The following is a 25,804-nucleotide window of genomic DNA, read 5'->3' on the forward strand; positions in this document are numbered from 1 at the left end:
ATGGATAAAGAAATTGTGGTTTATATACACAATGGAGTACTACAGGGCAATGAGAAAGAATGAAATATGGCCCTTTGTAGCAACGTGGATGGAACTGGAGAGTGTGATGCTAAGTGAAATAAGCCATACAGAGAAAGACAGATACCATATGGTTTCACTCTTATGTGGATCCTGAGAAACTTAACAGAAACCCATGGGGGAGGGGGAGGGAAAAAAAAAGAGGTTAGAGTGGGAGAGAGCTAAAGCATAAGAGACTCTTAAAAACTGAGAACAAACTGAGGGTTGATGGGGGGTGGGGGGAAGGGGAGGGTGGGTGATGGGTATTGAGGAGGGCACCTTTGGGGATGAGCACTGGGTGTTGTATGGAAACCAATTTGACAATAAATTTCATATATTGAAAAAAAATTTTTAAACAAAACAAAACAAAAAAAACCCCAAAAAATCCATAGCAAACATCATACAATGATGAAAGACTGAAAGCTTTTTCTCAAAGATTAGAAAAGGCAATGATGCCTGTTTTCACCTCTTCTACCTAACATAGGTACTGAGTTTCTAGCCACAATATCAGGCAAGAAAAAGAAATAAAAGGCATCTAAACTGAAGTAAAATTATCTTTGTTTGCAGATGATATTAAGTTATATACAGAAAACCCTAAATATTCCACACATAAAAACCATTAAAAAAAACCATTAAAACTTAGAAATGAATTCAGTGAATCTGCAAGATACAAAGTCAACACACAAATATCAGCATTTCTTTCTATACACTAAAAATGAACAATCGGAAAAGGAAATTACAAAAACCCTCCATGTACAGTGACATCAAAAAGAATAAAATAACAGACTAGATAAAATATTTGTTATACATAATGAACAAAGGGCTAAGATCCATAACATATAAAAACCTTCAATGAACTAAAAAGAAAAATACAAAAACCTCTAAAGAAAGTAAGCAAAGAACTCACACAGGTAAATTTACAGAAAAATAAAAGTCTAATAAGTAAAGATATAGTATCAGTTGTAACAAAATAAAAATTAAAAGAATGAGATTTTCTTTTTCTATTGTACAAATAATTTTTAAATTTTTTTTTCAACGTTTATTTATTTTGGGGACAGCGAGAGACAGAGCATGAACGGGGGAGGGGCAGAGAGAGAGGGAGACACAGAATCGGAAACAGGCTCCAGGCTCCGAGCCATCAGCCCAGAGCCTGACGCGGGGCTCGAACTCACGGACCGCGAGATCGTGACCTGGCTGAAGTCGGACGCTTAACCGACTGCGCCACCCAGGCGCCCCGAGTACAAATAATTTTTAAAAACTGGTATCCAATGGTGGTGAGGGTAAAGAGAAAAGAGGAACTTTCTCTCAAATCCTCCTGGTGGTAGTATAAATTGGTAGATTAATTTAGCGGTATCTTAAAATTTTAACTGTTCATTCCCTTTGACTTAGCACATTCAATGAAAGATTATCCTACAAAAAGAAAATCCAAATGTGCAATGAGATGTATACAAGAATTAGCTCTGTACCGTCATAATAGTCAAAAGTTATCAACAACCCAAATGTTCATCAGTAGAGGAATAATTAAACTGCAGTATGACCATTAAATGGAATGCGGTTAGCCTGGAAAAAGAATCAGAGAATTCTATATGTAGTTACTCACATGGAAAAGTAAAGTAAAGTAGTCAAGTTGGAGGATAAGAATTGGATTGAAATAGGGCTTTTCCCCCCCTCTCTTTTTACTTTTATATAATTTTTTTAGGTGTTGGACTGGGATATTTTAATTTTGAGTAGAGCCTTTTCTGTATTCTAAAAAGAAAATAGAATTAAAAGGAGTATTAGTTGGTGTTTCAGGTTGAACTGTGTCTCCCTCAAATACATATATTTAAGTCTTAATCCTTAATACTTCAGAATATGACTCATTTGGAAACAGGGTCTTTATGGAGGTAATCAAATTAAAATGAGGTCATTAAGGTGAGAGCTCCTAATCCAATATGACTGGTAACCTAATAAAAGGGAAAATTTGGACATAGCATGTGGGAGAATACCATGTGAACATAAGATGGCCATCTACAAGCCAAGGAGAAAGACATGGAATAGATCTTCCATTACAACCTTCAGAAGGAACCAACCCTGTCACCACCTCAGTCTCAGACTTTTAGCCTCTGGAATTGTGACACAATAAATTTTTATTGTTTAAACCACCAGTTAGTGGTACTCTGTTATGACAGTCCTAGCAAACTAACATAGTTGGGGACTTTCCAAAGTAAATGACTTGCTCTGGGTAAAAAAATCTCAAGTGAGAATTGAAAAAAAACTCCAAAAAAAACAAAAAAACAAAGATATCTTTTTTTAAAAGCAAGCTAGGGGGCAGCATTATGCAGTTAAACAGAGGAATCTTACCCATCCTTCCCAATATGCCAACAATAGTGTGGAGGGGGGATCTTTTGTTTCCAAGGGAATTCAAGAAAGGCACAGAAGTTAGTTAGAAAAGTGGATGACTTGCCAAGAAACTACCTAGAATGGCAAGAAAATAGGAGTCAGGCAAAGAGAGGCATTTCTGTGGGATCACCCATGCCAGAGAACTACATGGGATCAAATGTAACATACACCACAAAACCACCACCTGACAGTGCCTATGACTGACACAGACAGTGTACCACAACATAAAATAGAAGATTGACCTGGGAATGCTGGCTCTTGTTCTCAAAAAGACAAAGACTATCCTGTAACAAGCTTCACAGGTCATTAGAACTAGTGCCCTAGAAAAGATAGGCAGAATCTAAGAGATCTGAACCAACTGAGAATAGGTTAATAATCCTGGATTTAAAATTACCGGGTAACACTCCATTTGCCTGAAAAGACCAAGATGAAGTTGTTTGCCATGAGTCAGGTTAGTCAGTGTTTCTCAACAAGGGCATCCTTGGCATTTAGCGTGGCCAATTCTTCACAGCACCATTCTGATTAACACAGGACGTTTAACACAGGACGTCCCAGATTATTAAACACCAGCAGCAACCCCAATCACTGCAACAAAAATATCCCACCCCACATTCCAAGCGTCATCTAAGTACCTTCTCCAGTTCTCTGAGCTAGAGGCTCAGAGTCAAAAAGTCAGTTCTAGAAATAGAGAATTACATATTTGCACATACAAACTTTACTACCAAAATATCATGCCATATACTTTTATTATCACAACTAACACAATCTACTGCAATCTACTGCATTTATTCAACTTATTCTCCATTTTCCTGAACTAGGATGTAAACTTCATGGAGTAAAGGACTAAAGTATTTCAATACTGATATCACAGTACCTGAAATAAAATAGGTACTTGCCAAATGTTTATTGCTTCCTTAATTATAAAAAAATCATTGCACAAATGAGCATATGAGAAAGAAACATTAATGTGGCCTTATCTGGAAAGGGCAATATCATACACAACTCAAATTTACATCTTCAACAATGACAAACACATTTTAAGCTGTTTATTAATGACAGTGACATCAAATGAGGTCAGTTCCTTTATTTTGTTGTTTATATATATTAAGGTTTATTCTTTGCAATGTAGCGTTTAACGTATTTTTTTTTTAACTGAGGTAAAACTGAAACTAATTATGTAAGTTTCAGCTGTACAACATAATGACTCAGTATTTATATATATTGCAAAATGATCACAATAAAGTCTAGTTACAGAATTTTTCTTGTTATGACAACTTTTAAGATTTACTCTCTTAACAAATTTCAAATATGCAATACAGTATTATTAACAATAGTTGACATGCTGTGTATTACATCCCCAAGACTTACTTCTTTTATACCTGGAGTCAGTACCTTCTGACTCTGTTCAGCCATTTTGCCATTTTACCCTCCACTTACCCTCACTCTTTCCCTGCCTCAGACAACCACTCATCTGTTCTAACTATGAGCTTAGGGTTTGGGGGTTTTTGGTTTTCTTTTATTTTTAGGGTCTACATATAAGACAGATCATATGGTATTTGTTTTTCTCTAACCATTTGTGTGTTTACATGTAATTTTCTTTAATATGGCACTTTTGGATTCCAATCTCAACTTTATCATTCATTCACTAGCCAAACAACTTGGAGAATAATTTGAACTCTGTGAGCCTCATTTTTTCCTCATATGTAAAAATGAAATGTTAATATTCTCCTTATAAGGCTTTTATGAAGATAAAATGAGATAATACCTATAAAATGAAGTACATAATAGGGACTGAGTGAATGATGGTGCCTTTCTTATTTCCCTTTCCTTTTCTTTTCAAACTTCCCACTCATGGCTTTCCACAGGACAAACCTTACTGCAAATTTATGAATAAGCTTTATACTCAAGTACCATTTGTGCCTATTTATACCCCCTTACAGTGTGAATAAAGGTCCTTTACAATTCTTAAAAATTCAAATCACCAGTGTTCACTTATTTCGTCCCCAAATTACAAAGTGGAAAATGTGATATTCCAGGTCTTCAAAAAGCACTATATTTATGACAAAAATAACTGCCTTGCAAAAACAAAAAACAGGAAAGTGCCTGTGACTGACCAATATCCACCTATTCATAAAGACCAATTCTCAAGTACAGAAGAGCTTGTAAAAATTCTCAAGTACAGAAGAGTACTATATCCTTGCTTATTAACAAATACCAAAACCAGTACAGTAAGAGCTACAGCAGTTCAGATTACAACTCTGCCTGTATCCAAACACCTGTTCCAACTTAACTATTATTAACCGAAAACAAAAATAATTATTAGGCATTTTAAGAGTATATATCACAGGAAAGGCTACAAAAGGTCTCTAATTTAACCTTGCAACTTTATTTCTAACCAAGGCTATACAAACAGATACAACACCAGAATTATAAGAAAATAAATGCAACATAAAATCTTAAATGTGTTTGGAGCCACCAGACTCATTTCTTTTAACATATTATAAATTAGGGGTGCCTGAGTGGCTCGGTCAAAACTCTTGGTTTTGGCTCTGGTCATGATTTCACAGTTTTGTGAGTTCAAGCCCGTGTTGGACTCTGCGCTGGCAGCTGGGAGCCTACTTGGGATTCTCCCTCTCTCCTCTCTCTGCCCCTCCCCTACTCATGCTGTCTTGGTCTCTCTCAAAGTAAATAAATAAGCTTTAAAAAAAAAAATATATATATATATATACACACATATATATGTGTATACACACACACACACACACTATAAATTTTTTATATATCCTGTTATCTTTTTTTTTTTTTTTTTAATTTTTTTTTTCAACGTTTTTTATTTATTTTTGGGACAGAGAGAGACAGAGCATGAACGGGGGAGGGGCAGAGAGAGAGGGAGACACAGAATCGGAAACAGGCTCCAGGCTCTGAGCCATCAGCCCAGAGCCCGACGCGGGGCTCGAACTCCCGGACCGCGAGATCGTGACCTGGCTGAAGTCGGACGCTTAACCGACTGCGCCACCCAGGCGCCCCTATCCTGTTATCTTTAAAAAATTTTTTTAACGTTTATTTTTGAGACAGAGAGAGACAGAGCATGAACGGGGGAGGGTCAGAGAGAGAGGGAGACACAGAATCTGAAACAGGCTCCAGGCTCTGAGCTGTCAGCACAGAGCCCGACGCGGGGCTCGAACTCACGGACCGTGAGATCATGACTTGAGCCGAAGTCGGCTGCCCAAATGACTGAGCCACCCAGGCGCCCCTATCCTGTTATCTTTTAAATAACACACATTGTCTGTTAAGTTTTACGTATAGGTTTATAAGTGCTAATCTGTAAAAGGCAAGCAATTAAACCATATTCCCCCTTTTTCTTTTTAATGTTTTATTCATTTTTTGAGACAAAGAGAAACAGAGTGCAAGCAGGGGAGGGGCAGAGAGAGAGGAGAAGACAGAATCCAAAGCAGGCTCCAGGCTCTGAGCTGTCAACACAGAGCCCAAAGAGGGGCTAAAACCCATGAACTGTGAGATCATCACCTGAGCCAAAGTCAGACAGAACCACTGAGCCACCCAGGCACCCCAAAACATATCCCTTCTTTTTAAACCATATTCTGGCCATTCTGCATTTTTAAAACTTTTTGGTACAGAAATTTTCAATCATATAAAAGTAGACATAACAGCATAACAAACCCTTAATTGCCAGTGCTCAGGTGAAACAATTATTAAAGTTAATCCTCACCTACTTCTCCCTTATTTAATCATTTAAAAATAAATCTCAGATACCATTTCACTTTTTTTTTAATACCTTTATGTAGGCTCCACACTCAACCTGGGGCTTGAACTCACAACCCTGAGATCAAGAGTCCCATGCTCTACCAACTGAGCCAGCTAGGCACCCCAAATATCATTTCATCTTCAAATATTTCAGTATAAATCTCTGAAACACAGGGACTATTTTAACAGAACAGTACCATTATCACATCTTAAAATATTAATAATTTCTTAATATCAAATATCTGAATAATGTTAACATTTTTAGTAGACAAATTTTTAATAGACTATTTTTTAGAGTAGTTTTAGGTTCACGACAAAATTAAGCAGAAGTTATAGGGCATTCCATACACCCCTGTCCCCACACATTACTAGCCTCTGCCATTATCAACATCTCGCATTGTATTCTAGTTTAGTAAGGTGGAAGTCTAGACGATTGACTTTAGATCTTTCTTCTCTTATATCCAGTGCTGTATTATTATTGTATAACTTTTAATTTTGTTTAGCTTTTTAATGTTATGCTTGAAGCAGAAATCAAAGAGGTCTTTATACTATGATTAGTGAATGTCTCAAGTCTCTTTTATTATATAGGTTCTCCTTCAAAAATACCTTATTGAAAAAACTGAGTCATTTGTCCTATACTTTCCCACAATATGGATTTCACTGACTGCCTTCTTAGGTGGTGATGTTTAATGCATTTGTCTAACTCTGTATTTCCTATAAATTGATTGCTAGATCTAGAAATTGATCAGATTTGAATACGACTTCTCCTGGGAAGACTATTTCATAGACCCTGAATTATTTTTAATTGAATCAATATTAAGAACCCCTGTAGGAATTAAAAAGGAAAAAGAGAATTACCCAGAATTCCACCAATTAAAATTATGTTTTCAGTTTTACATGTTCCCTTTATGTACACGTTTTTATTCCTAAGAATAACTTTTGTAATTATAAACAAAGCAAAACTATGAGTTTGCATTTTATTCATAGATCATCATAGGCATTTGCCATACTGCTTTATCATATTATATTTTTAATATCTTTTTTTGAGAGAGAGAGAGAGAAAGAGTCCCAAGCAGGCTCCACACTCAGCACAGAGCCTGACATGGGCTCAAACCCATAACTGTGGTATCATGAGCTGAGGTGAAATCAAGAGTTGCATGCTTAATCGACTGAGCCGCTCAGGTGCCCCATTATCATAATAATATTTAATGGCTGAGTCAAATGTATATATCATATTTAACTTATCATTATCCAGCTTTGGACAGAAATTATTTCTAATGTGCTTGCTATTTAAAGTAACACTAGGGGTGCCTGAGTGGCTCAGTCATTTGAGCATCCGACACTTGATTTTGGCCCAGGTCATGATCTCACGTTCATGGGACTGAGTCCCACACTGGGCTCCATGCTGACACTGGAGCCTGCTTAAGATATTCTCTCTCTCTCTCTCTCTCTCTCTCTCCCTCCCTCCCTCCCTCAGCTCCTCTCCCCTGGTGTCTCTCTCTAAAAAATAAAAAATAAATTAAAAAAATAAACAAGTAAAAAATAAAGTAACACTAAAATGAACATCTTTTTGTTTTATAGCTCTTGTTCTTTAGGAATTATCTTCCAAAGAAGGAATTATTGGCTCTAAGAATTGATATATATGGTATTTTAAATGTCTAAAAATGCTGATTTCAACTTAACATCAAATTGTAATGAGTATTATCAACATTTTCTATTTTTCACTACATAGGTATAAAATCCCTACCTCTTAATAGCCAATAAATTTAAATATTTCTCTAGTGATTACTCATCCACTTAAGCCTCTCCTTTGCCTATTTATATAATGAAAATGTGATGGTTTTAACAGAAGACACTTTTGTCAGCTGACATTCTGTAACCAACAACCAACTTCTGATTTGTTCTGTCAAAGGAAGCACTGATTTAAGATTGAATATCCTACTCTACCTTTTTCAAATAATTCTCTTCTGGCTTAAAGAAAATTGTGGCCAGGGTATCTGACTGGCTCAGTTGGTAGAGCATGCAACTCTTGATCTTGGGATCATGAGTTCGAGCATCACATTGGGTGCAGAAATTAATTAAAAAACAAAAACAAAAAACAAAAGCTGCCACCAACCTAGATGAATAGACAAATTCCTACAAATATAAAACCTGCCATAACTGAATCAGGGAGAAATAGCAAATCCAAATATATCTATAACTAGTAAGGAGATTGAATCAGTAATCAAAAACCTTTCAACAAAGAAACACTCCAAATAAAACGGCCTTGATTGGTAAATGTTACCAAACATTTAAACAACACCAATCCTTCTCAAACTCTTCCAAAAAGCTGAAAAGGAAGGAACACTCCCTAACTCATTTTATGAAGCCAGCATTACCCTAATACCAAAGCCAAACAAGGCAATACAAAAAAATTATAGACCAATATCCTTTATGAACATTGATGCAAAAAATACTCAATAAAATACTGGCAAACGAAATTTAACAGTACATTAAAAGGATTATGATCAAGGATGCAAGGATGGTTCAACATGGAAAAATCATGTAATATACCACATTAATAGAATGGAAAGAAATCCACATGATCAATGATACAGAAAAAGCATTAACAAAATCTAACATCTTTATGTGATAAAAACATGCAACACACTAAGAATAGAAGGAAACTACCTCAACATAAAAGGCCACATTTAAAAAACTCACAGCTAATATCATATGCAACAGTGAAAGACTAAAAGCTTTTCCTCTAAGATAGGAAAAATCCAAGGATGTACAATTTTGACACTTATATTCAAGCTTAGTATTTGGAGTTTAGCCAGAGCAATTAGGAAAGGTAAACAAACAGGCATTCAGATTGGAAATGAAGAAAATTACCTCTGTTCACAGATGGCACGATCATATATGTAAAAAACACTAAAGATTCCACACACAAAATTGTAAAAACTAATACATTCAGCAAACTTGCAGGATGTAAAGTCAACCCACAAAAATCATTTGTATTTCTATACACTAATAATGAACAAGTCGAAAATGAAATTAAGAAAATGATTCCATTTACAATAGCATCAAGAATAAAATATTTAGACATTGGGGCACCTGGGTGGCTCAGTCGGTTAAGCATCCAACTTCGGCTCAGGTAACGATCTCATGGTCCATAAGTTCAAGCCCTGTGTCCGGCTCTGTGCTGACAGCTCAGAGCCTGGAGCCTGCTTGGGATTCTGTGTCTCCCCTCTCTCTCTGCCCCTCCCCCATTCACACTCTCTGTCTCTCAAAACTGAATGTTAAGAAAAAATTAAAAATAAGTAAAAATAAAATACTTAGAAATGAACCTAACCAAGGAGGTAAGAGCCTTATGCACTGAAAATAACAAAAGAATGCTGAAAAAAAATTTTAAAGAAGACACAGGGCGCCTGGCTGACTCAGTCGGTTGAACATCTGACTTCGGTTCAGGTCATGATCTCACTGTTGATGAGTTCCAGCCCTGCATCGGGCTCTGTGCTGACAGCTCAGAGCCTGGAGCCTGCTTCAAATTCTGTGTCTCCCTCTTTCTCTGTCCCTCCCCCGCTCATGCTCTGTCTCTCTGTCTCAAAAATAAATAAAAATTTTAAAAAAAGATATAAATACACTGAAAGACAATTCGTGAATTGGAAAACATTATTGTTAAGATGTCCCTACTACCTAAAATTATCTACAGATTCAATGTTATCTCTGTCGTAACAATCTTCACAGAAATAGAAAAATCCATCCTTAAATTCATATGGAATATTTTTTTTAATTTAAATCCAAGTTAGTTAACATATAGTGTATCATATGGAATCTCCAAAATAGTCAAATGATCTTAACAAAGAAGAACAAAGTTGGAAGATTCTCACTTCATGGTTTCAAAATTTACTACAAAGCTACAGTAACCAAAACAGTGTGATATTAGTATAAACACAGACATCAAGAACAATGGAATAAAACAGTGAGCCCAGAAATACAATCTCACATATATATACAGTCAAATGATTTTGACTTGGGTGCCAAGACAGTTCAATGGGCAAAGGATAGTGTTTTGAACAAATGGTGCTGAAGAAACTGGATATCTACATTCAAAAGAATGAAACTGGATCCTTACACCATATACAAAAATTAACTCAAAGTGGATCAAAAACCTAAATGCAAGGGCTAAAATTACAAAACTCTTAGAAGAAAGTATAGGGGGAAAGATCATGACATTTGGTTTGGCAATGATTTTTTGGATATGACACAAAAGGCACAGACAGCAGCAACAACAACAACAACAAACAGGTTGAACATCAAAATTTAAAACTTTGTTGCATCAAAGGCACTACCAACAGAGTAAAAAGAACTTATAAAGAAAATATTTCCAAATCAGATATCTGATAAAGGATTGATGCCCAGAATATATAGAGAACTCTACAACTCAACAACAAAAAAATACTTCATAAAGAAACTACAGCCAGGGCACGTGGGTGGCTCAGTTGATTAAGCAACTGACTCTTCATTTCAGCTCAGGCCTTGATTTCAGGGTCATGAGTTCAAACCCCACAATATGCTCCAGGCTGGGCGTGGAGCCTACTTAAAAAAAAAAAACACTACAGCCAATTTTCCATAAAGACATAATTAAAATAAGAAGTTACAATTTAATGATAATCTACTACATACAGTGTTAGGTAACATTATTTATTACTTTTAAAACTGATAATTCATTCAACAGATTTTTTTTAAGTTTATTTACTTATTTTGAGAGAGAGAGAGAGAGAGAGAGAGAGAGCACACAGCAGTGGAGGGACAGAGAAAAGGAGAGAATCCCAAGCAGGCTCTGCGCTGTCAGCACAGAGCCCAATGCAGGGCTCGATTCCATGAACTGCGAGATCATAACTTGAGCCGAAACCAAGAGCCAGACGCTTAACCAACTGAGCCACCCTGGCACTCCCAACAGATCTTTATTATGTATTATCACCTTCATTCTACGGATGATCAAAGTACCTTGCCTGAGATCATGAGGAAGCTAGTGAATGGCTGTGAGTTATTCTAAATCTAGGTGTTGAGAAATATTGATCCTTTTGCTCTTTAAAATGCTCTTCACATATTTCAACAAACTTTCTCAGTGTGAGAAATTACTACTTCTCTGCTTCCCAAGGAGCACAACCAGTCGTCATGTTTTCACACCAGATGACAAAATAAACCTTGAGAAAATTGATCTCTGAAGTTATAAACCAACATATTATCTTTTTTAAAAAAAGATTAAAAAAATATTTCTGAGGGTGAGAGAGCAGCAAATGCAAGAGCGGGGAGGGACAGAGAGAGAATCCCAAGCAACAAGCAGGCTTCACGCTGCCAGCACGTAGCCCGACATTGGGCTCGATCCCAGGAACCATGAAATCATGACCTGAGCCAAAATCAAGAGTCAGATGTTCAACCAACTGAGCCATCCAGGCACCCCCAAACCAACAGGTTATCTTAATGTGCTTGTTACTCACGGTTCTATGAAGGTTATTCTATATTCACTACCAAAATTCTCAAATGTTAAACAAATTGACTGTAACTCAAGTTATTTAAAAGTAAATTGTGAGTATTTAACACGTAATTTTATTTAAAATAAGAAATTGCCATCTAATATAAGAAGTACCAGATATTTTCCAACTTTCTTTTTGAAATAAATATATTTGCTTTGAAAACATGGTATAAATACAGACATTCCTCTAAGAAATGCTGAGGAAACAATATAAAAAACCACCATAAAACCTATTGAATTATTTCATTTTTATCCTTTCAACTATATTTAAAGGAAAAGACCATGTGTTATATAGCTAAGAAAGCACTGATTGGTTCATAGTTCTACTATCTCAGTTTCCTCAACCGGAAAGTAGTAATAACACACTTTTCACATGGGTTTACTAGGAAAATGATACACAAATTACAGAGTATGTACTAAACAAACCTTATCTACCTTCTGTTTCCCTCTTATCTGGCTGCCTAGGAGCTTTGCGGTCTAAGTCCACATGCTCCTAAAGTGGCCCTTACTAACTTAAGGACCTCAACTTTATGACTCCCTTATTCGGTTCCCCCACCCCCACCCCCCAGACCCTCTAAAACCACTGCATACTGCTTTGGAGTGTGGACTCTGTAAGTCAAAGAGCCTAAGTTTGAATCCTAACTCCACTTACTGGCTATGTGATTCTCAACAAGTTACTCAATTTTTGTAGGGCAATTTCATCACTTATAAAATGTGGATTATAACACTAGCTACTTCGTAGGGTGTGTGTGTGTGTGTGTGTGTGTGTGTGTGTGTGTGTGTGTGTGTATTTTAAGTTTATTTATTTACTTTGAGGTAGGGAGGGGCAGAGAGAGAGGGAGAGAGCCCCAAGCAGGCTTCATGCTGTCAGTGCACAGCCAGATGTGGGGCTTGAACCCATGAACCGGAAGATCATGACCTGAGACAAAATCAAGAGTCAGACACTTAACCAACTGAGACACCTAGGTGCCCCTAGGGTGTTATACATATTAAATAAGATACTGTAAGTAGCATTTAGAAAAGTGCCTGGCACACAGTAAACACTCAATAAATATTAGCCATCTCATTATCCTCACTACCACTACCACCACCACCACCATCATCATCTATCTGCTTCCCACCACAAAGCATTTGCAGCTTTGTAATTGTTACTTATTTCACATATTTAAGTTCTGTGATCTATGGAAACATGAGTGGTATGTTTAAATAGAGTAGCTCAGCCATTCTACTTTCTTCTTTCATCTCTTTGGTTAAAAATAGTACACTAAGCATTAAGTATATGCTTGCTAAATGCTTCAATGAAAGAACAAATAAAATGGAAATGGATAGACAGATGGCAACATAGACTAGCCCTATAGAACTTTTGTTGCTTCTCCAATAATTGCTTGTATTGCAAAGATAATGCAACAAGCTCACAATGTCTCCAAAGACAAATACTGACCTTATCCCATGAAGTCAGGACTATACTAGCATAAAATGACTGAAAATTTGATACCTAGTTTCACAAGGCTATCAAAATTTCAATTCTCTAACTAGGTTTTACTTTCCCACTCCAAGGTAACTACCTCTCCCCTCTCAAACCCTCATCATCTATCCCTATTTCGTCTCTCTCTGTGTTTATATTTTCTTGTTTTTTAAGTTTATTTATTTTTGAGAGAGACAGAGACAGCCTGAGCAGGGGAGGGACACAGAGAGAGAGGGAGAGAGAGAGAATCCTAAGCAAGCTTTGCACTGTCAGTACAGAGCCTGATGTGGGGCTTGAACCCATGAACCACGAGATCATGACCTAAGTTGAAACCAAAAGTCAGATGATTAACCTACTGAGCCACTCAGATGCCCCGATGTTTATATTTTCTATATGAAGTATGAGCCAAGCAGATGTAAATTTTTTTCATGCTCTCACCAATAAATCCATAAACCTATCTTCATCTGTCCCCATCTTCTCTTCCTCTCTCCTGTTGAAGACCAAACCCTAAACATGTCATAAATCTTATCCGTTTGGCCTTCTCAAGGGTTTTTCTCTTCCTCTGATCCCTTTTCTTCTAAAACAACCTGTCTATAGAATCATTCATTACATTAAATACAATAGTAAATATCTCCTATCCTTTAAAAAAAATTCATCTATAACCACCATCTTCACCTAGTAAGTGTTCCAATTTTTTTTCTGTTCTCCCTCACAGCAAAACTTCTTGAAAAAACCATCTCCACTTCCTTACTTCTCATTCCATATTCAACCCATTCCCCATTTTCAACCCATTCTGGCTTCTGTATCCACAGCTCTACCAAGTCTGCTTGTATCAGAGTCTGATGCAGACAAGTCCATTGGTCCCTTTCCTGTCCATATCTTATTTACCTCCCATCAGCACTTTATATAGGTGATAACCCCCTCCTCTGCCAAACTATTCTTCTTTTGAGTTTCAAGACACCACATTTTCTTGGTTTTTTGCCTAACTCTCTGGCCATGCATTCTCTGTCACTTGTATTAGGTCTTCTTCCTCTGCTTGACCTCAATGGCTCAGCCCTGGGCCCCTTTTCTTCCCTCTGTAAACTCTTCCCTAGGTAAGCTTGTCCATTCCCATGGCTTCCCACTGTATTCTTCACATGACCTGCAGAACACTACATGAGCTATTCCCTGACTTCCTCTCCACACTCTTTTTATGGGACTCTTCCCTTACTATATTTTAACCATACTGGATTCCTTTCAATTTCTTGTATAGGTGCCTTCCTACCTTGGCCCATGCTGTTCTCTCTTCCTGAAGCATTCTTCTCTCTGTACTTTGAATGGCTGACTCCTCAACTGTCATGTGTCATCTAAACGGTCATTTCTTGGGGCTCCTGGGTGGCTCAGTTGGTTAAGTGTCTGACATCAGCTCAGGTCATGGTCTCACAGTTCACGAGTATGAGCCCTGCACTGGGCTCTGTGCTGACAGCTCAGAGTCTGGAGCCTACTTCGGATTCTGTGTCTCCCTCTCTGCCCATCCCTGCTCACCCTCTGTCTCTCTCTCAAAAATGAATAAACATAAAGAATAAAAAATAAACTGTCATTTTTCAGAGGACTTCCCAGATCCCCTTCCCCCTCCATCTTTTATATTATCCCTCCTTGTTCATTTCCTTCATAGTCCTTATCACAATTTGTAATTATACATTTGTTTGCTTTTGGTTATCCCCACTAATCTTTACATAAGGGTAGGGATCATAATGTCATTAGTGTAAATTCAGCACCCAGCATAGTGACAGACAAATAACAAGCACACAATATTTAAGTAAATTAATGATCTGGCACTCACTTATTCATTCATTAACAGACGTTTGCTGAACAATTTGTAAGTGACAGGTACTGTGGGGCCTAAATGCTGGGAACAAAAGATAAATCAGAATCAATAACACGATCCTTATAGTCCTATGAGAATGACAGAGACAGTACTGTGTGACAAATGCTATGACATGGGTGAGGTGGACTTTCAGCCAACACAATTTTTTGAAGAATGTGAATGGAAAATATTGCCCTAACTTCATTAGAAACCAAGTTTAATCCAAAAGTTTTTCCTGTTTTACCATGCTGGAATGGTTCAAATCACAATGTGAATAATAAGACAAGTTTTTAGGCAGAGTATGAGGAAAACTGAATTACCAAGGAATATTCTATTTTTAAAGTAGCCATTTCTTACTGTCCTATGGATTGGTTTCCATCAACAGGTAAGTAAATATGAAATCAGGAAAATAAACTTGTTTTGGGTTGAACTGTCCTTAAATAAGAGAAACACATGAATAATTTAAAATATTTCTGGGGTGGGGTGCCTAGCTGGCTTAGTTGGTTAAGCGTCCAACTTTGGCTCAGGTCATGATCTCATGGTTCATGAGTTCAAGCCCTGTGTTGGGCTCTGTGCCAACAGCTCAGAGCCTGGAGCCTGCTTCAGATTCTGTGTGTGTGTGTCTCTCTCTCTGCCTGTCCCTGTTTGCACTGTGTCTTTCTCTCTCTCAAAAATAAACATTTAAAAAAAAATCTAAAAATAAATAAATAAAATATTTCTGGGGTACCTGGGGGTGCTGTCAGTTAAATGTCTAACTCTTGATTTCAGCTCAGGTCATGATCCCAGGGTTTGGGATCAACAGGATTGTCAAGATCTGCACTGAGCATGGAACCTGCTTAAGATTCTCTCTCTCTCCCTCTGCCCCCTCCCTGGTTAACATTCTCTCCAAATGTCAATTGATGAATGGATAAAGAAGATGTGGTATATATATGCAATGGAATACTACTCAGCAATGAAAAAGAATGAAATCTTGCAATTTGCAACAACGTGGATGGAACTGGAGGGTATTAGGCTAAGCGAAATAAGTCAGTCAGAGAAAGATATCGTATGTTTTCACTCATGTAGAACTTGAGAAACTTAACAGAAGACCATGTATGAAAGGAAGGGGAAAAAAAGTTACAGAGAAGGAGGGAGGCAAACCGTAAGAGACTATTAAATACAGAGAACAAACTGCTGGTGCGGGAGAAGGGAAAATGGGTAATGGGCACTGAGGAGGGCACCTGCTGGGATGAGTACTGGGTGTTGTATGTAAGTGATAAACCACAGGACTCTACCCCAAAACGAAGAGCACACTGTATATACTGTATGTTAGCCATCTTGACAATAAATTATATTTTAAAAAAATGTTTAGGGTACCTGGGTGGCTCAGTCAACTAAGTGTCTGGCTCTAGATTTTGGCTCAGGTCATGATCCCATCGTTCATGGGTTCGAGCCCAGCGTCTGGCTCCATGCTGACAGTGCAGAGCCAGCTTGGGATTCTCTCTCTCTCCCTCTCTCTCTGCCCCTCCCTTGTTCATGCACACAGGTTCTCTCTCTCAAAATAAATAAATAAACTTTAAAAAAAGTTCTCATCCAAAAACTTGTAACTATGTATGGGAACAGATATTAACAACTTACAGTGGTGATCATTTCACAATATATGCAAATATTGAATCATTATCTTATACACCTGAAACTAACACCATGTTGTATGTCAATTATACCTCGATTTTTTAAAAAAGACATGGAGGAAATGTAAATGCATATTACTAAGTGAAAGAAGCCAGTCTGAAAAGGTTACATAAATCCCAATTATAAGACATTCTGGAAAAGGCAACTGGAACAGTAAAAAGATCAATGAGGGACGCCTGGGTGGCTCAGTCAGTTAAGATTCCAATTTTGGCTCAGGCCATGATCTTGAGATTCGTGGGTTCAAGCCCCGTGTCAGGCTCTATGCTCACAGCTTAGAGCCTTGAGCCTGCTTCGGACTCTGTGTCTCCCTCTCTCTCTCTGCCCCTCCCCTGCTCGCACTCTCTGTCTCTCTCAAAAATAAATAAACATTAAAAAGTAAAATTAAGAAAAAAAACCCAGATCAGTGATTGCTGGCAGTTCCGATGGCAGGAAGGAAGGCACGCACAAGTGGGGCACAAGGGATTTTTAGGATAGTATAATTACTCTATAGGATACTATAATAGGACACATGTCATGCATTTATCAAAACCCACAGAACTGTACAACACAAAGAGTGAAGCCTAAAGTAAACCACAGCATATATTTCTTTTATAGGACTTTAGTTAATAACAATGTATTGACATTGGTTCATCAATTTTAACAAATGTACCGCACTAGTGGCAAGATGCTAATAATGGGGTCAACTACAGGTATGTGAGAACTCTGTACTTTCTGTTCAATTTTTCTGCTCTAAAAAAATAGTCTATTTGGGTTTTTTTGTTGTTGGTCGTTTTTTTTTTTTTTTAAGTTTATTCATTTTGAGAGAGGGAGAGTGCAAAGAGCAGGGGAGGGGAAGAGAGAGAGGGAGAGAGAAAATCCCAACAGGATCTGCATTGCTAGCACAGAGCCCAGTGCAGGGCTTGATCTCACAAATCAAGAAATACTGGACACTACAGAACTTCTTAATATGACAGAGCATTTCTCTGATTCTCAGGAGATGACTAATTGGAAATTGACTAAGCTAAATGATATGAATGACAGCCAAATAAATAAAGAAAATGAGAAGTTTCTGCAGATGAATCAGCCCGAGGACATTTACAGTGATAATGGAGGAGATTGTGATAGAATGGCTGAAGCAGGTCTAGATTTAAAAGGAACTTATTCTAGGGGCGCCTGTCTCTGAGCCTGGGTGGCTCAGTCGGTTAAACGTTCGACATGGCTCAGGTCATGATCCCAGGGCTCATGAGTTCCAGCCGCACGTTGGGTTCTGTGCTGACAGCTCAAAGCCTAGAGCCTGCTTCAGATTCTGTGTCTCCCTCCCTCCCTCTCTGCCCCTCCCCTGCTCACACTCCATGTCTCTCTCTCTCTCAAAAATGTATAAACATAAAAAAAAAAATTTTTTTAATGTTACTCTATTTTCATCTTTCACATCATCTCAAACAAATACAAAATATCCAGGTAATAATTGTCAGTTAAACAGTTATACTTATAAAAAATATTTTTACGCCTGCTTCTGTTAAATAGTAAATAGAGCAGTCATTAACCAGCTGGCACCAAATAAATAATAATTGGACACATCAGTGATGATAAATGATAAAGTGTTACAAAGCCTTGAAAATGACCAAACAGAAGATAAACAGCTTTTTTTTCTTTTAGAAATTCTTCTTCACTTTAAAAACTCCTCTTTCCTTTACTCTTTTTTTTTTTTTAATGTTTATTTATTCTTGAGACAGAGAGAGACAGAGCATGAACAGGGGAGGGGCAGAGAGAGAGGGAAACACAGAATCTGAAACAGGTTCCAGGCTCTGAGCTGTCAGCACAGAGCCCGATGTGGGGCTGGAACTCACGGACCGTGAGATCATGACCTGAGCCGAAGTCGGACGCTTAACCGACAGAGCCACCCAGGCGCCCCTTTCCTTTACTATAAAACTCAATGTTTTCTTAGGACTTTGAAGTCAAAGTCAAAACATTAATGGGAAATGGAGCTTGACAGAGGATGAATAACCACTATTTGCTGAAGTCAGTGATTTCCACAGGAAATGAATATGGGTTTATAATAATGGTGATAATTTCAATTTAAAGGGCACCTTTTGGGGAAAGAGTTCTCTGTATTCTTTCTACTCTATAATTTATCATCTATCATACAGGAGAAGTAGGGATTATACTGCTATATGGAGCAATTGTCTAAATTAATGTGTGAAATCATAAAACTCATATTTGCTGAGCATCTTAGAGTGTGACATACTTTTCCAATTAACAATGAAGACTGGAATCCAGATACTCTGATCTCCATTACAGCAATACAGAAATAAACTGCAACATTTTAACACTTTCATAAGTTCTAGTTTAATTATTTTATATTTTACTTAATTACATTTAACCAAGATGAATGTTATAACAACTCTACTGCTTATCAAGAATTGAATATAGGGGTGCTTGGGTGGCTCAGTCACTTAAGTGTCCCAACTTCAGCTCAGGTCATGATCTCACGGTTTGTGAGTTCAGGCCCCACGTGGGGCTCTGTGTTGACAGCTTGAAGCCTGGAGCCTGCTTCTGGTTTCTGTGTCTCCTTCTCTCTCTCTGCCCCTCCCCTGCTCGTGTTCTGTCTCTCCTTCTCTCTCTCAAGAATGAATAAACATTAAAAAAAGAATTTAAAAATTTTTTTAAAAATAGGGGTACCTAGGTGGCTCAGTCAGTTAAGCGTCCAACTTGGGCTCAGATCATGATCTCGTGGTTCATGAGTTCAAGCCCCACATTGGGCTCTGTGCTGACAGCTCAGAGCCTGGAGCCTGCTTCGGATTCTGTGTCTCCCTCTCTCTCTGCCCTCCCTAGCTCACATTCTGTCTCTGTCTCTCTCAAAATATAAATAAACATTCAAAAAAAATTTTTTAATTTAAAAAAAAGAACATAAGCTTCAAACTATGCTAAATAATTTCCCATAATGTTCTATTAAACTCCTTCTATCATGTGTATTTTTATCTTGTCCCATTCTTTTGTGAATTTATTTCCCTTTTCCACCTGTACTCTGATGTGATCTCATTTATCTCACACACTTTAGAACCTTGCCCCATAAATTATACCTACTTTTTTATATCGCCCTCTCAAAATAGTCATTTTGTAACATGACTTTCCTGACTCCCTCTGCCATTCTGAGAAAAATTAAGCTCTTATCCCTCAATGATCCTAGATTATTTTCTTCATACCACTAGTATAAATGAAGAGACATGCTGGAAGCGATATGACTGAAAGAAAGGGTACCAGGGCTCTTGCAATATTCAAGCTATGAGATCCTAGGCATATTCCTTGACCATTCTGAGCCTCTGCTTCTTAATCTATCAAATAGGGAAAAATTAACAACCCATTCTACACGGGTATAATGAGGATTAATGAGAACAAATATAAGGCACATATAATTGGCTTTTAACACAATGTATATACTTTGTTGTAGAATGGTCTGTTTGTCTGTCTACTCAGATCCGTGGTTCACAATTTCTTTTAGAATTTTTTTAAACTCCGGGAAATCCAAATAGTCCTCTCTCAACTTACTGAAATCAGCGCCCTTGATTACAAACTCCATGAGGTCAATGAAGTCATATATTGCAATTTTTGTATCTCTGCATCTCCAATATCTAGCCCAGAACCTTTGATATATTAGATGCTTAATATATGCTCATAAGAGCAGAGTATTAAGCTATAGGTATTAAGTAGAGAAATTACCGGGTATGCAAACTAAATTTCTTTTTTCAGCAGTGAACAATATTTTACAAAATCACATTGTTTGGGGTATTTTTCTAGCTATTTCCCCAGTATAATCTCATTAGTAGCTAGAAAAAGTATACAATTGTTTATAAATTCTTTTCTTCCAAGAAGTTCAAGGATTTTTACAAACATTTCTCATCAATCCCTAGAACATCTCTGATGTAACTGGAGATAAAAAGGAAAAAAACAGAATATGAATCCATAATCCACGTGAATTCCTAAATTCATAAATTCCACTCAGCAAAACTTCCATCTAATTTTTCAATTTGTGAACATTTTGCCACCATTTCCTTTCTAAATCCACCTGAGTTACCTATTTACTCATTACATCTGGATATGCTGGTCTGGAACATTATTATTTGCTCAAGAAAGCAAAATTTTCAGAAAGTATTCTACAGAGTAAGCGACACACAGAACTACATAAAAATGACAACTCTAATTCCTTAATAGAAAACTGATTATTCAGGCTACTGAGTTTATTTCAGACTACAAGATATTTAAGAATTAAACAAACTATTTTCTTCAAATTTTAATAATCAGAGACCAGTAGCCCAATCAACAGCTTTAACTTCTTTCTGCTCCCCATCATTTTGTTCTTTTGTACCCTTTCTGACTGCCCAGCCAGGAAACATTCTCTTCCTTCTCCATATTAACAGAATCCCACTTGTGTTCAGGCAACATTGGGCTCAGCCCCAGAGGATGAATCATGATTCATCTTAGCCAATCAATTCTGTTCCCCTTTATCAATAATTGGTATAAAATTGCAGCTGTGGTCTAGACCTGACCAATAAACTGAAAGAAGTTGCCAGGGATTTTTTCCTCCTTCATGAGACTGCAGCAAGAATAGGCTCGTTTGACCCCAACCAATTTCCCTGTACTTGAGAAGCTGCCAGGTTGAACTTGATGCTTACAGCTATGCCACTCTCTTGAGATCATGAGTGGAAGACCAAGGAAACTTTAGAGATCCTCACTCTACGCCCAGACATAAGTGAGTCTCTATCTTCAGGCTTCCTGTTACATGAAATGCTGTTTTGTCTAAATCACAAAGAGTCAGATACCCTGTTCCTTGAAGGTGAAAGCATCCTAATTAGCACAAACAGACCAATAAATCAGGCAAGAAGGGAAGTAGAGATTAATTACTGAGCACTTACTATTACATCTGTAATCTCATTTAATCTTCACAAAGCCAAATGAAAATTACTAATCTTTTGTTTTTATAAAAACTAAAGCTTAATAAAGTATAGTTAAAAAATAACAAAGCTAAAAGTCTTTTTAAAAATATAAAATAACAAAGCTAAAAGTCTTTTTAAAAATATAAAATCCCTTCCTCCTAGTTCATAGCTCTTGTTAAAAAGACAAACCAGGAAGTTGATATGTTACAGCGAGGAAACTTAGGGAGACCTAAGGAATACCAAGTATTCTTACAACCTTGTCATAGGATCTGCAGCCCTCAACTCTATTTTGTATCAAAGTTAAAGGGGGAAAAAGACAAAAATATGTGTATATGTGTATAAAAAGTTCCAGAATGTCTAGTAGAGTGGCCAAAATCCTGTAACAAAAACTAGGATGGATTTTAAGTGTAATACTCAATTTTTCAAAAATTAAAAAAATATGAAGTTAACTACAAGTATTTCTTAAACCAAAAAAATTACTTCCTTATTTCAAACTATTCCATTAACCAAGTATCTATCAATATAGAAACCACAAAGTTAACACTTCCTCAATTCTCATCTGTTCACGAAAAGTGATTCAGCTTAAATCTTGGCAACCAAAAAAATTATATAAATACTAAGATTCAATGAGGTCATTTTTTATTTAGAAATTTACTAGAACTGGGTGTTCCAGGCTATTTATAATGTCATCTCAACCAGAAGTATGTTCACCTTATATTGTCTTTATTAATTTCTAATTGAGCTTAATAAAATAGGCATGCCACATTTGTGACCTGAAACACATACAACTTACCTTCCCACATGCTCTGCAATGATGCCTCCTTTTGGTGAATGTGAACCTGGCTTCACATTTCATGCAATTTGGAGCCTGAGAATCTGGTACCCACACGGGAGCCACCTCACCCAGAGTAGTAAATGGCTTCCTGGCAGAAATTCCAAACTGACCAGCTCTGAGATCATTATCTGGGCTTTCTGGAGCTAATGCAAGGCACGGTCTACTGGATATCCCAGACTCGTAGCTTTCTAAATGTTCCCCATTTGTATCAGCAATAGTGATGTTTCCTAAAGAGGAATTGCATACATTGGTTGTTGAATTTTCCCCTAATTTTGCTTTTCCAAGAACATCATTTTTGTTTTTAATATTATTTCCACTATTTGTAGGAAGGTCATTTTGTAAGTGGTCAGACAATGGCTTTGGAATTTGAAGTTTAAGATTAGAAGGTTGCTTGGGTCTTGCACCACCAAAAGGAACACTGATAGACTGCAGGTTTGCTACTATCTTAGGTGAAGATTGCCCAAGCACTGATGGAACTTGGCTACAGAAACTGTGTAAATAATTCTTCTTCATTAGGTCACCAGTGCTGTTTAAATGTAGACCACTCCCTTCTGTGGCTTCATTTCCTCTCTGTTCATAAATATTTGAGTAGCATTCTGATTTGCTCTCTTCTATTTCCTTTTCTTCTGTTACTGAATCTTCTTTGGAGGGTAAAGTCTTTGGAACAAAACAAACAACTGGGCTCTGCATTCCATAGGAATCACAATTAGATACAGAATTTGCTGCTGGTGTATCCATAGTGGAGAAATCACATCCTTCACTTTCATTCATGCAAGTTCCTTTTAAATCTAGACCTGCTTCAGCCATTCTATCACAATCTCCTCCATTATCACTGTAAATGTCCTCGGGCTGATTCATCTGCAGAAACTTCTCATTTTCTTTATTTATTTGGCTGTCATTCATATCATTTAGCTTAGTCAATTTCCAATTAGTCATCTCCTGAGAATCAGAGAAATGCTCTGTCATATTAAGAAGTTCTGTAGTGTCCAGTATTTCTTCATGTTCACAACCTTCCTTTTCATCAGCTCTAACTTCACTGGACACAAGGCAATCTGAAAACTGTTCACAGTTATCATCCCTTCCAGACCCATTAGGCATGTCTGTTTTGAGAATCAAAGGTAAACCAGGTCGGATGGATTCTTCGGTTGTTCTCTCCTCTGCTGGCTCTTTTGTCATCAAAATCCCCTCACTCAGATGGGAAAAGGAGTTTGGACTCCCTAGATCTGTCCTAGCAGAGCTGGTTTTGCAAGTGAGAACCTCATCTGGTATACAGTTCTCTTGCTTTTTAGCAGCAGAACCTTCTTCCTCTGTTCCCTGGGATGAGATTACTGAATCAATTGTTAAACTTGTAATCACAGACATGGAGGGATCTCTACCTATATTTTCATCATCCTTTAATTGTGAGGAGGAACAGACACTGGCTAGATTATCAGATGAAGTAGTACACATATGTTTAACAGAATCCCCCACTGCACTTGGTCTATTCAACAGATCCATTTGTTTCTCTGAATTCATATCTTTTCCAGTGGACCCATTTATACTAAAACTAAATTGATCAGTTTGTCTGCTTTCGTCATCCAGTGAACAGCTAAAAGCATCCATGAGGGACTGACTATTGTAATTATTACAATCCTGCAAATCACTCTGTAATGTCCTCTTATCACAATTATGCATGACGGCTACAACAAGAACATTCTTCTCATCTGGCAGACAAGCTAGATTTCCACATTTTTTTTCTCCCACTTCGACATCACTGTGTTGATCATCTCGATTACAGTTCCTTTTAATTAACTGATCTTCTGCAACGGCATTTTCATCAATCCACATTGTGTTAATCTCTGGATTCAGAGGATACTCCTGTCCATTTGCACAATGGTCCTCTCCCTCTGTGGTCAAAGAAGCTGAATGAGCCAGAGAGAAGACTTTCAATTGTGGCTGTGACTCATTAGAAACTGCAGGTTCATTCACACTGGCCAATGCAGGGTTAAATGATAGTCGGTGAGAAGGGGAATCTAGAATCTTATTCCACTTGGTATCCAATAAAATAGGAGAAACTGTTTCATCTGAAAAAATAATTACAATAAGTTTGCTGGTGACACTGTAAAAGCTAGGACTCAGTTAATCAACTACATTTGCAAATACTCTGAAAATAAAATATTCCTAGGATATCTAAAAAGAGAATATTTCTAGAACACGAAGTTTCTAATTTTTAGCTAAGAACAAAAAAATATTATTAAGACTATTCCTGTATTACATGTCAGTTTGGAAAAGAGGTCATTCATAAGGGGAAACAAGTATAGCCCCAAACACAACAATCTGAGAGAGCAATAAGAAGTAAGTCAGTTTGGGTTGAAAAAGAATTAGGGTAAGGAAATAGTAAAAAGCAGCTAGAAAGGGCAGATTGGAAAGGCCATAAAACATCAGAATATGTGGAGAATGGTCCTGAATCCTCTGAGTGTTAAATCCTGAGTTGACCAAATGTAGGCTAGCAGAGACTTGAGATTTAGTAACATATGCTTCCTTTAAAAAAAGAAATCATTATTTCCAAGATGGCTCATGGAAATAAAAAAGAATTACCGCTTCTTACAAGAATATTTAATATTCAAACAAGAATGATCAGTTATTAAAATTTCATTATTTGACCACCTACCACATGGGCATACTGTTAATTATCTAGTGTCATCACCATCCATGTGTGCTGTATTTTTCATTTAAAGAAGGAAATTAACACAAAATGAAAAATCACTCTATTTAAAATATACTTTGAAAGACACCAGGCTAGACATTGTAGTTTTAATGCAACTTTAAATTTTTGGGGCTCCTGGGTGTCTCAGTCAGTTAAGCATCTGACTTTGGCACAGGTCTCACAGTTCATGAGTTCAAGCCCCACATCGGGCTCTGTGCTGATAGCTTGGAGCCGGAGCCTGCTTTGGATCTGTGTCTCCCTTTCTCTCTGTCCTTCCCCTGCTTGTGCTCTGTCTCTCTCTCTCTCTCAAAAATAAACAAACATGAAAAAAATGTAAAAAAAAGTTTTTTAATTTTAGAATTTTTTCAAACTTAAAAAATTCTAAAATTAAAAAAAAAATAGCTCAAAACAAATAAACAACATAGTTCCAAACAAGAATGTGGCTTCTGAAGTTCTTCTCCTTCTAGGGAGTTATTTTTTATAAGCAAATGCTGTATTTTTGAACTAAAAGACAATTTTTACTGATTCAATGAAAATGTATTCAAAATCAACTATATACAAAATACCCTACTAGAATCTACATCAGCCACAAAGAGAATCATGTAATGAACTAACAGTTTTATTAGAGTCAAAGGTATTCTAGAAGTATATTATTCATGTGATTAGGTGTAG

At 37.1% G+C, this 25,804-nt stretch overlaps 1 protein-coding gene across 2 annotated transcripts in view; it reads right to left on the reverse strand.

Annotated features, from left to right (window-relative positions):
* ZFYVE9 (zinc finger FYVE-type containing 9) overlaps window positions 1-25,804 on the reverse strand; it is a 212,817-nt gene that overhangs the window by 92,176 nt on the left and 94,837 nt on the right. For both annotated transcript variants that reach the window (XM_047870988.1, XM_047870987.1), the window contains exon 4: window positions 22,405-24,509. In XM_047870988.1, coding sequence (XP_047726944.1) covers window positions 22,405-24,509 — 2,105 coding nt within the window. The remainder of the gene's footprint in view (window positions 1-22,404; window positions 24,510-25,804) is intronic.

Source organism: Prionailurus viverrinus, chromosome C1 (assembly GCF_022837055.1).
Source record: "Prionailurus viverrinus isolate Anna chromosome C1, UM_Priviv_1.0, whole genome shotgun sequence".
Lineage (NCBI taxonomy): Eukaryota > Metazoa > Chordata > Mammalia > Carnivora > Felidae > Prionailurus > Prionailurus viverrinus.